This window comes from Portunus trituberculatus, chromosome 7 (assembly GCF_017591435.1).
Source record: "Portunus trituberculatus isolate SZX2019 chromosome 7, ASM1759143v1, whole genome shotgun sequence".
NCBI classification, from domain to species: domain Eukaryota; kingdom Metazoa; phylum Arthropoda; class Malacostraca; order Decapoda; family Portunidae; genus Portunus; species Portunus trituberculatus.
This window is the reverse complement of record NC_059261.1, coordinates 2,696,366-2,709,009: the sequence shown is the minus strand read 5'-3', so window position 1 is coordinate 2,709,009 and position 12,644 is coordinate 2,696,366. Positions and strand designations below refer to the sequence as shown.

Below are 12,644 nucleotides of genomic sequence, written 5' to 3'. Positions count from 1 at the left end.
ATATATTTCTCCTTTTCTAAACTCATTTAGGTCTATTGCTACAACTTCATTGAATTTTTTTTGTCATATTCACACTTACAATTGGCCTTGATGGTGTCTTCTTGTACTTCATACATATCTCACAGTTGTTGGATATCTCTTCTGCCAGCACAAAACACATCTTGTCCTCAGTCCCTTCATCCTTCATCAGCTGGATCAGTCTCTTACTTGTGGGATGACCAAATTGCTGGTGCAGTTTTTCAGTCTTTTTCTTCTTTTCCTTTTCATCATCCCCTAATGAGAACATTATTTCTTCTGTTCTCTTCCATAGTTCTTTCTCATCCCTTAGCAGAAGGCAGTAGTGTCCTGAGGAAGTGCACCTCAGTTTCATCTTTTTTCCATGAATCAGAGCAAAGTCATTTTCTAAGTCCAGTTTCATTTGTGCCTTTTTCATTGATTTTTTACTGATCAGAAGTGGAATTGAACAGTTCACCACATCAGTTGTCACATAAGCTTTATCACCTATAATATTCACTGGAAGTCTTACTTTCTTTAGTGATTTATAAACATTACCATCACCAAATTTGAATGTGGTTTCACTTTCCTCACCTTTTATGTTCATTTTCTCCTCTTCTGACAGGGTCTGTATGTATGCTTTCAGCCAATCTGCACCACACACTGTGGAGCTGCAGGCTGTGTCCAGAATAGCATAACTAACAGACTCTGTCATCAGCACTGACATAATTTCAGGACTCTCAACAACAGCATATGACTCTCCCTCTTTCTGTGTTTCCTCACATGCACTGTTGACATACACATTTCTAGGACATGCTGTAGACAAATGGTATTCTGATCCACACACATAAGATTTCCTAACCTTACCATACCAGTCAACATAGTTTTTCTGACCATTTTTGTAACTTCTGTTGGCTCCAGCACTACTTCCTCTTCCTCTGCCTCCATGCTTTCTTCCATGCATGACAATATCAACCTCCTCTGTGTTAAACACTGGCTCAGTCTTAACCACTACTGCAGGAGGCTCACACACTATTCCCTGATGCACCACCCAGTGACAACATTTTCTGACTTCCAAAAAATTTCTTGAGGGCTTGTTGCATGGAATCAAACATCTTATCTGGCTCACTGAAGGACACAGCTGTCAACACTATTTGTATTTCTTTAACATCTAGGCCTGCATTGTCTAATAACTTAAATGCCAAAATACACTTAGAAATACTCACTTTATACTTCTCCAAAATTACATTTCTCTTCACAAATTCCAAAGTGTACTTTTCCATTATCTTCCTTTACCTTTTTATAGCTGTTGAACCTTGTCCATGCCTCATATGCAGCAGACATCTCATCCTTCTGGTACCACTTATCCAGATGTTGAAGCAAAATTTTTACTCCATCTTCTACAGCCAAATGTTCTATATTCACTTCCTCAAAAATCTTGCTTCTCACCTCACTTCCTTCTGGGAATTACAGGGCGACTGTCACAGCTTGCTTCTTCTTTTCTACACTTGTGACAAGTTGCCTTGCCTTCAACTCTTGCTTCCATTGGTCGTAACTTTTGTCGCCTCCAAAAGCTGGAACACGGGCCCGGGAACAAACATCTCCGTCACAACTCATGTTTCCTTGGTCTTCTCTCTTCTAAATCCTTGCCAGTCTTCTCCTGCCACACCAACTACGCTCTGCTACCATTTGTTGACTAGGTAACCAAGTGTGGCAGGTTAATAATAGGCAAGAAAGCATCTTTGAGGTTTATTGATAAGAACCTCTCTCCAAACCTGCCCGCGACACTCTTCCCCAAACAATAACAATCCCACCAGACAAGTGACACATGTGAAGTGCAATAATCAAATAGACTGAAGAGCTAACATTAGATTTGAGACCAAGACCCTTCTTCCCCTCACCAGGCAGAGCTGTCAGCCTTGAATCAGGAGGATGCCAGAGAGAGCAAAGAGACAACCCCATCCAGACCAGCACCAGCAGCACCACGAAGAGAAGCATCCGACTACCGCAACCCAGAGCCTTTCCTCCCCAGGCAGGCCCCAATGGCTGCAGGGAAGAGTGTGCTGGAGCTGATTACAGAGAGGATAGCCATGTATGAGGCAGCAGAGGCAGAGGCAAAGGCTGGTGGGGAGTCCTCCAGGGCACGCAGGTTTGTGGCTTGATGTTTTAAGTATTCATGATGGAATTGGTTGAACATGAGAACAGAGGGTTGGTGCAGGAAGCCATCAGGCCCACACATGTCAGTCTCTGTATGAAATGTGTGTCTTTCTCCTCCTGTCATCCCTGTCCACACATTTGTCTAATCTTTCAAAGCTTCCTCATGACTCGGCAAAGACAGCTTGGTTACATGCCACCACTCACTGCTTGCAGGTTCAATCGTGGCCTTAAGACATTAATGCAAATGCAGAAGAATGCAAAAGCCGGCAAGCCAATCAATGAAGATGAGATTCCACCGCCTGTCGTGGTGCGTGGCGTTGACAGAACACCAAGGGACGCCACACCAGCAGCACCACAACCTGTAGAGGATGCCCTGCCTGCTGCCCCAGTCCATAACAAAGGTGTGGCCCCAGTGTCCATCCCTCACAGTGTGGCCTTCAGTGAGCAGAGCCGTGTCTCCCCACAGCCCCAGCCCAGCAGCCAGAAAGAGGCAAGTTCAGAGAGGAAGAAGTTGGTGTGAATAGATTGTGTTAAGTGACTGGAATAGATGGACAGAGTATGGACAGAGTGAATCACATGGAATGTTTTTTTCTTTTTTTCTCACATTTTAATTGATTTATATATTTATCTATTTTTTACAGTTTACAGTTCATGACACATCCTGTATTACAGTAAACAAACACAAGCTCAATATTTAATCAGTAGTTATACTTGGTCATCTGCAAACCTTATCCCATCATACACAAACCAGACATTACACTTTTCCTCCTCACAGCACAAATTAATAGTCACCATATCACCTGTGTCTGCAGCCACAAGATCCACACACTGCCTCACCGGCCCCGCAGCAACCAAAACAGCCAGCCGAGCCCCCTCCCCCCCTGCAGAGAACATCGTCGATCTCCTCGGCTCCCTCTGGCCCAGCAGCCACCATCCGACAGCTCCACACGCAGTACAAGACTGCGGCATTGCTGGCTAAGAGGGCTGGCAACAAGGACCAGGCTATTCAATACATGCGCACTATGAAGCAAATGGAACCGATGCTCAAGGCAGCTGAGAGTGGACAGCCTGTTGACCTCACCACTCTCCCCAACCCACCAGGTCAAGCACCTTCCTCCCAGCCACCTCCCAGAGAGACCCTGAGTGACACCATCACTCCCACACACCAGTTTGCAGGCAGTGGTAAGGATGTTTTTTATGTCCTGGCTTATAACACCTGTAGGTAACTTGAAGAGTATTAGAAGCACTGTTCAGCTTCCACCAAATAGTAGCACAGGCAATTTTGTTTATAGTGGTACCCATATTAGGGCCCATAACAACATCCAATCGCATCTTTGGTGTACCCACCTAGAACCTGGGTATCATAGTGACATGTAGGTGTGAAAAAGACGGGGTGGTGGTGGATGATTGATTATGGAGGTGTGATCAGAATATACCCAGAGAAATCGCCCGAATCGAATTCTCGTGGCGAATATATATATCTGAACCTCTTAACCAACTCGCACCCTCAATCCTCACAATTTTGAATTTATTTTAAGGGAACAACTCTCGGGACCCAACACAGACAGGTAATCACAGAAGCAAAACACAGTTGCTACGCTTTTCACTTTATTAGTTTTCACTTTATTAGTTAAATTATAACAACACCATACATGCCATGCGGTCACATACACATACACACAGACACACACTAAATATTCCTAGAATAACTAAGGAAAAGGACTTACCACCACTCTGGGGTACAATACTCTGCCATGCGTGAGCTCATGTTCACTAAACACTACCTTGTACAAAGGCAGCGACCACCCACGTGGCCTCTGGGATCACTCCGCCACGTGGGGACAAAGGCACGAACGCACAACACAAATGTTTCTAGAATGTGTATCTTCTCAACTCTACACAGCTGGGTAACCACCTGTAAAACACAATTCTGTACTTGCACAACAACCTGAAACAAAAGATGTAGCTCGTGGTTCCCAACCACTGACACACACAAAGCCTGAAACAGATGATACACGTGGCCCCGCGGCCTCCAGCACGTGAGCGCAGAGTCAAAGTAATCCGTCTTTATCTTGGAGATCGGTATCTCCTCTGATAAGATGATAGAATCGTAGCCGCGTGCAATATACGGAGGAAAATTATCGACCTCGTGAGCAACACACCCACTTCACACCGAGTCGCGCACTAACTGACCTGCGCGGGGACCTACTGCAGGTCACACGCCCTGGCTTGACCCCATTTGCTAATTAAACAATAGCTTTTCCTCTAATTCTCCTCATTCCTCTTTCTAACACCTTCCCAACTCTGCACAGACACGTCTATATATCGAAGACGCCCACAGATATGCACAACTCGATGGTGTGCACATGAAAGAAGCAATAATTGCTGAGGAAATTTAAATATTGCGCTGAGGTTGAGGTTGGCAACCCTTGCGCCACCATCCGGCCTCCTCGCCAGACTCAGAGTTGCCAATTACCGATCCGCTGTCTCTCATTACTACAGCTCCATAATGACTCTAGTCATCTCCTCAGCATTCTCATATTGTAGCCAATATGTAATTACACATCTCAGTACTACTAGCTGGGAGAATAACTCATTCTCCAGAACTAGCTTCTCCCAGCAATGTGTATTTCTCCACCTTGAAGACAGGCAAACATAGCCTTGCGTGGGCATCGTCTGTTGGTTCTTTCTGCGAATTTATTTGCTAAAAAAAAATTGAAAATTTATAAATCGTAACGCACGGGATTTATTGTTATTGTTGGCGGCCAGGTGTCACTAGTGGTTACCTGCCACACCGCCCGCCTCACGCTTGAATACAATAACACCCTGCCTCAGCTCCACCACACCATTGCCCCTGGCAAGAGTGTTATCCTACTTCTGCGTTTACTGACTTAAGTTCTTAGTATCTTGCTCAATGGCACTAAAGAGAAAACTCCTTAGTGACAGCAGTGATGCTAAGAAAAGGAAAACCATTATGCTACAAGAAAAAGAGGACATAATTAAAAGACATGAGAAGGGAGGCAGCAGCTGTGTGTGAGGGAGTGAAGAAGAAAATGGGAAGCCCGTTACCATGACAACGGGGAGGTTGACGACCTTGAGGGCTCGCGCACCCACCATCACAACAATAACAACTCTGGAGCCTTCGCCTGGGCCACACGACACTTACAGCTGACTTGCACCGTCTTTGCCTGTCTGCTGATCCCTATTGCCCTTTCCTATTGCATTTCCTGCTCCGCTGCCCACACTTCTACTCCCACCGCACTGCACTACGCTCCCAGCTGTCCGCCCTGGGTGTCACAACATTCGACCTGCCCACCCTCCTGGCGGCTTCAGGTGTCCACCCCTCTCGGCAACCTGCAGTCCTTCGCATTCGCGGCCCTAATCAACAACAAAAACAAGCTTGTGTTTCATATTCCTACATAGAACAGCATCAGCAGCAGCTTGTCTTCCATCACTCTACATGCCACCAAAATACCCTGCAATGTCGCCTAGCATTGCTAAGAAGACCAGGAAGTCTCTTACTCTCGAAGTGAAGCTGGATATTATTCACAGACACAAGAGAAGCGAGAAAACTAATAGCATTGCTTCCCATGATGGCTTGACTCCATCTACTGTCTACCATTTTCAAGTCAGTAGACTCTATTAAGAAGGCTGGTGAGATCATATCTTCTTTGCAAGTTAAAAGAACCACCTGAATTCGTGACTCTGCAATGGATAAAATGGAAAGCCTTGTGGAAATGTGGTACATAAGTTTTGTATGTGGTACAATGATGTGCCCTTTGTTTACATTCCACAGGTTGCCAGCTAGCATATTTCCTGCTCCACTCTCCCTCCCTTCATAAATTTAAGATCATCAACATTATAAAGTTACTTACATATATACATTAGTGTACATTATAATGACTTAGTCTTTAACTAAACTGCTTAAATGTTTAACTTCATAATTTTTACCTTCATTAAACCTTTCACTGTACTCTCAATGGAAGTTCAGTCAGGGGTCAAACTTGTTATAATTGGTTCGCTTAACGAAATTTTGCTTAATGAAGGGTATTTTTAGGAATGTAACCCCTTCATTAAGCGGAGGTTACCTGTACTCAGCTGGAAGATTGGTTATTCTTCTTCCTTTCTCGTATTTATCAATAATCTTTTTCTTTTCAATGGTTGTGACTACATTCTTTCTTGTAGGCTTATTCTCACCACTAACAAGCCTCTTTGGTGCCATTATAAGCTTCTGAATAAAAAAAAAAAAACCGGAGAGAAAGCGCAGGACTGTTATTTTTACGACAGCGAAGGATAATCTGGCTGCGATGGACCGGTGGGTTGCGTGGGGTGGTGGGAAGGAAGAGACCCTTTGTTTGCAGCCACGTGGATGGACGTTCGACTAATAGGTATTTTTTCAAGTATTAATTCGACTATTTAGACGTTCGAGTATTAAGTCTCCACTGTATCTGACGCAACATGTGGGAGTATGGTGCAATGTGGTGAGGCGCTCCATTAGGACGAGAGTCAATCGCTTGTTCCCGCGTTCATCGTCCAGTCTGACATGATAATATACCGAAGAAAAGTTAATTTTTTCAATACCAGAAAGATTTTTTATTTCTTTTGTAGTAAAAAGAATAAAATTACAAAGAGTATAAATGCATTTATTTTCACACAATGATATATGCATGTACAAAAAGGAATTTGGTATTGGTGTAGGTGAAAATAGGGGAAAATGTGCACGAGTGGTAAGTGAAAGTAGGAGGAAATGCCCGTGAGTGGTAGGGAGAAATGAAAATTTAGAGTGGGAGCATTGCAGCCTGTGCATCTCTAATCTGCGTCACTCTCTCCCCAGCCAGCGTTCCCCAGCCCTAAGAAGCACAACTTCCTGCCTTTCAAAGATAAGCTTGAGCTTATAAGAAAGTGTGAGGCAGGTATAGATCAGTGTCATTGCACTGCAAATGGGTGTCCCTAGATCAACAGTATCAATAATTTGGAAGAACAGGGACAAGTACCGTGAGACCGTTGCATCATGCAAGTGTTTTATTTTTTCAAAAAATGTACTGTACAGTTATAGTGATATTTTGGGAGGTCTAGGCTGGAGGTTGGTCTCTATGCCCCCTAATTCTTAAGTATCCTATAGGAAAAATTGCTTCACGATTCGAATTAACGCTGATTTGACGGAGGAAAGACTGCCCTAACCCCGTCGAATTGTGAGGATTCCCTGTATATTGTTTGTAATTCTCCCACAGGCACAGAGTCTCTCAAGGCAGCAGGAGAGGCAGGAAGCAAGGCTGAGGCAGCCCCAGCACCTGGAGACCCCGCTTGCCCTGCTTCAGTACTGGAGGCCCTGCAACAGAGACTGGCCAAGTATACAGAGCAGCGGGACAAAGCCAGGGTAAGACGCACCATTCACCCTCACCCTGTCACTGTTACCTTAGAGAGGTGTAGGTCAAGATGGCATCTGATGTAAATCTTCAAGTGGCACAGAAGATATAACAAGGGTGACTAAGGCTGCATTCATACAAGCCACTTATTATGGGCAGTGGCCACCACAAGAAAAGATATGAAATGTAGAACACAGTCACACACATCTATATGGCTCCATTCACAGGGGCCACTTTTTTGTTACAGCCACAAAATGAACTGCAAGTTGAGATGGGCAGAACCATTTTCCAACCCCACCAATGTGGTCAGCCACAGTGGCCAGTGATAGAAACCATCATTTCAAATGGTAGCATTCACATGAGCCACTGTATGTGGTTATCAGCTTGCTTCCTGCTGCTTTGGCAGTCTTGTCCCATCTGTCACTGTCAAATATTCCTTTCTGTTAGTGGGAAAAATACATGGAGTTCTTTGACTGCCATAGAGATGGAGAGGAAGAGACCAACACTTTACAATTTGAATATGAAGGAATGTAGTGACAAAAATATTAAAGAAAATAATGTGTGGAATGCTCCTCTCAGAAGTCTGCTACTAACCATGGGATACACCTAGTTTTATCTGAATTTTTTGTGCTTCATCTTCACAGCGAGAGTACGGACATCTGCTACTTCATGAAACCCTTGTGTCACTGATCTCATTTGTGGCCCCCACCAAGTGGCTCATGTGTGCAGTGCTTTTATTCATCTTTTTTTTTTTTTATTATTATTATTATTATTTTTTTTTTATTATAATTATTATTATATATTTTTTTAGTGGCCACTAACCACAAAAAAGTAACTATTGTGAATCCAGCCTAGCAGGGGATCTGATGGAGGTCTTCAGATGATGCAGGAGACATGACAAGGGTGACTAAGAGGGTATCTGTTGGAGGTCTTCAAGTTGTGCAGGGGACATATTTATAATAGGATAATTTCATTGCAAAAAACAAACTGTTGAGTGGCACATCAATTCAAGAATATATGGCACTGATTACTAATTGCTTCCTTTGTCATCTGGCCAGGCTGAGGAGAATGCCCGCAAGGAACGCATGAACCAGCGCATCATGAAGCAGTACGAGGATGCCATCAAGAAACACAAGGCAGGGAAACCAGTGGACTTTGATGAATTGCCTTCCCCACCAGGTAAGTAGACCAGAGGCTGAAAACTTGAGTGCTTGGCTGCTGTATGTTGTTTATCCTTCTCACTCTGGAATGAGGTTGTGGCCACATGTTTTGGTGTGATCTTTGAATGTTTTCTCTGCTGTATCTTCTATGCAAAGACAAGAATAATGCCTAGTTTTTGTACTGATTAGATGTTTGACTCACTGGTGGCCCAATCACAAAATTCTGTGAAAAATTGGAAAAAAAAGGAAGATTAAAGAAGAGGTTGGAACTATACTTTTTGACATTAATAAGGAGTGTTAGCTGAAGGGTTTATTACAGGTGTCAACTGATCATGGCAGACACTAGGGCACTGACAGGAAGGTGTATTTACCTAGTTGTATTTACCTAGTTGTAGTTTTACAGGGCCTGGGCTTTATGCTTGTGTGGTCCTGTCTCCATATCTACACTTATCCAATTTTTCTTTAAAACTATGTACACTCTTTGCTGACACCACTTCCTCACTCAAACTGTTCCAAGTCTCAACACATCTTTGCGGGAAACAAAATTTTTTAACATCTCTCAGACATCGTCCCTTCCTTAGTTTCTGTGTGTGTTAGACGAGGTGATTTTAAGGTTACAGGAGGAAATGAAGTGCTAAGAAAATTATCAAGCTGGGGGTGAAAGTTGAGGAGATCCAGGTGAAGTAAAGAGACCTAGAAATTAAAAATCTAAGTTTAAATCAGGATAATAGTGTACTAAGGAAGGAAGGGAATGACAAAGAGTAAATGCTGCAGAAACAGATTAATGAGAAGGGAAACCAAAACAAGATGGGAGAGATTAAAAAAGTGGTAGAGTCTAGAGAAATGTAACTTAGGTCTGCTGGAGGAAAGGATGAGCAAGATAATCGTCCAAGACACAAATGGAAAAGCAAATTAAGGAAAGTGAAGAACAAGTTAAGGAAATGGCAGGAAAATCTGTCAATAAGTGTAAGGAGGTGGAAAATAAAGAGAGGTATGCAGAGGTAATGAAGGACCAGATGAGTAAAGAAAGCTTAATTAGGAAGGCCATAAATGCCTTCCCCCCTCCTGCGGCCTCGCTGCACAAGACTCTCTACTTCTTCTCATCCCTATTCTGTCCATCTTCCTAATGCAAGAGTTAACCAGTATCTTCACTCCTTCATTCCCTACACTGGTAAACTCTGGAACTCTCTACCTGTGTCTGTATTTCCACCTGTCTATGACTTAAACTCTTTCAAAAGAGGAGTGTCAAGACACCTCTTACGTTAACTGGACCCTCCTTTTAGATTTTTTTGTTTTTTCTCTTTCTACTTTCCTCTTAACAGGGCCTGGCAACCAGCGGGATTTTTTTTTTCCAACACTTTGTTTTCCCTTGGCCAGTGCCCTTGTAATGTAAAAAAAAAAAAAAAAAAAAAAAAGAACAGGAGCATCTGGTAAGAGACAGTGAAGATAAAAAGAAAAGCTTCGTGATCTTTGGTCTGGAAGAAAATGACGTGAATTGGTATAAAAGAGAATGAGATCAGAGAAAAAAAGTTTGATTGATAGCTACCGAGTGTGATGAATGAAGGTGATACAACTTTAGAAGATGGAAATAGAGGAAGTGTACAAGATTTGAAAATATGAAAATAAAAAGGATAACAATAGATTAATGAAAATTAAACTAAAATTACAAACAGCATCTGAAGAGACCTTGGCAAATGCATGGAAGCTAATCAAGGGTACTGAGTGTAAAGAAATCTGAAAAAGAAGAAAAATGAATAAGGAAGAAAGGAAGAAACTTGTTGAATTGAGAAAAGAAGCAAAAGAAATGAGTGAACAGAAAACAAAAGAAGAGAGAACTTTTTTTTTTTCTAGAGATTAATGAATGTAAGAATGAGAAAGTGGTACACTGGAAGAGTGAACTGTGCAGAAGTGCAGCTGTAGGAGAGCAAGGGATATGGACAGTGGCTAATGTTAATGATTCAATCTCATTCATTGATGAAGTGAACAGTTTATAAAAAAAATGTACTGGACATCATGGCAATGATAGAAACTACGTTAAGAGATTCAGTCACCAACATTGAGTGGGAAATTACAATATGTGGATAAGTGGAAAAGTGATGATGCTTGTAAAAAAGAAAATCAAGATGGAGAGTGTGGAAAAGGCAAAAAAGCTTGGTATAAGGCTTAGATTTGAAACTTATAAATAGAAGAGGAGGAAGATGATATTATGTTGCAGTGATGTGTGTCCCTCTGAAAACAAAGGCCTACATGGGGCTTCTCCACAATCTTATTGAGAGCTCTCTAATTGCAAGTAGACTCCTGAATGAATGGAAGAGAACCAACATAGTGTCAATCAATCAAGGTAATGAAGAGGAGCCATTGAAGTATAGATATGTGTGTCTACGTAACAAGCTTGTGTGCAAAATGTGGGAAAGATTAGTGAAAGGTAAAAGGATGCAGTATTTACAAGAAAATGATGACAGAGCTACAACTTGGATTTTGAGTTTTATTCTAGAGTGATGGATATAAGATAAGAGAGAGATGATTGGGTAGATTGTTTATTTAGACCTAAAGTTGAAGCAAGACGGTGGGCTGAGAGGTGGGTGGCCTGCTGAGATGGATGGAAAATGTCTTGAAAACTAGAGAGATGAGAACAGTGGTAAAAGATCAGGAAGCATTATGGAGGAGAGTTACAAGGAAAGTACCCAAAGTGTCAGTACTTTCACGAATTGTGTTTGTAGTTTACATAAATGATATGTAGGAGAGCACAAGTAGTGGATGATGCCAAGTTGCAGAAAAAGTTGAGAGTGCGGAGAATTGAGTGTTACAAGGTCAGAACAAGATATCAGAGTGGAGTCACTGCCAGGAAATGGAATTTAATCTAAAGAAATGTTGAATAATAAAATTTGGAAGAGTTCAAGGAAAGTAAAAGGAAATTATGAGTTGAATGGTGAAGGGGTGAGTGGAGCAGAAGAGGAAAAAGATATAGGAGTTACAATGACTGGGAATTTGATGCTGGAGAAACATTAGCATCATTACAGGGGAAACCTATAACTTGTTGAGAAAAATAAGACAGACTTTGCATGTATGGATGAGGAAATGATCAGGAAGATTATTATATTCACTACTTAGACCTAGACTGGAATGTACAGCAGTAGTGTGGTCATCCTACGCAAAAAAAGTATATAAAAAAGTTGGAGAGAGTAAAGAGAGCAGCAGTGAAGATGGTATCAAATATCATACTTGACAAATGAAGAGAGATTGGCAAAGTTCCATCTATTGTATCAACTTTGGAAAAAATAGAGAGGAAGGGAAGACCTGATTGCAATATATCAACCATATGAAGGAGTGGAGAAAGTGGAGCAGAATGACTCAATGGTTTGGGACACACAAGGTACCAAGAGACATGGAATGAGGCTGAAGAAGTGTGCTTATAAATGTCAAAAGTATAGTTTCCTGTGTAGAAGTAATGATGGGTGGAACAGTTTGGGTGAGAAGATAGTGAATGATAAAAGTATACAGTTCATAGATTTGAAGCTAAGTTGGATATTAAAAGATTGGATATGGGACAGCATTGATCATAGCTCTTTTCCAATAAAGTAGGTAAACACACACACACACACACACACACACACACACAGTGCCAGTGGAGTGGAAAAGAGCTGAAGTGGTTCCCATATATAAGAGCGGAAGGAAGGAAGAACCTTTAAATTACAGGCCGGTATCACTAACTAGTGTAATATGCAAGATGTGTGAAAAAGTAATAAAGAAGCAATGGATCGAGTTTCTTGAAGACAACAAAATATTATCAAATAGCCAATTTGGTTTTAGAAAAGGTCGGTCATGTGTGACAAATTTATTGAGTTTCTACTCTAGAATAGTTGATAAAGTACAAGAGAGAGAGGGATGGGTTGACTGTATTTATTTAGATCTAAAAAAGGCTTTTGATAAAGTGCCACATGAAAGATTACTATGGAAGTTAGAGGAG

General features: G+C 41.9%; 1 protein-coding gene across 1 annotated transcript in view; it reads left to right on the top strand.

The window, feature by feature from the left end:
- The window catches only part of LOC123520588 (coiled-coil and C2 domain-containing protein 1-like), a 91,665-nt gene that overhangs the window by 20,452 nt on the left and 58,569 nt on the right, over positions 1-12,644 (top strand). Inside the window, exons 4-8 of the mRNA XM_045282997.1 lie at positions 1,899-2,143; positions 2,365-2,641; positions 2,964-3,333; positions 7,383-7,528; positions 8,576-8,696. Coding sequence (XP_045138932.1) covers positions 1,899-2,143; positions 2,365-2,641; positions 2,964-3,333; positions 7,383-7,528; positions 8,576-8,696 — 1,159 coding nt within the window. The remainder of the gene's footprint in view (positions 1-1,898; positions 2,144-2,364; positions 2,642-2,963; positions 3,334-7,382; positions 7,529-8,575; positions 8,697-12,644) is intronic.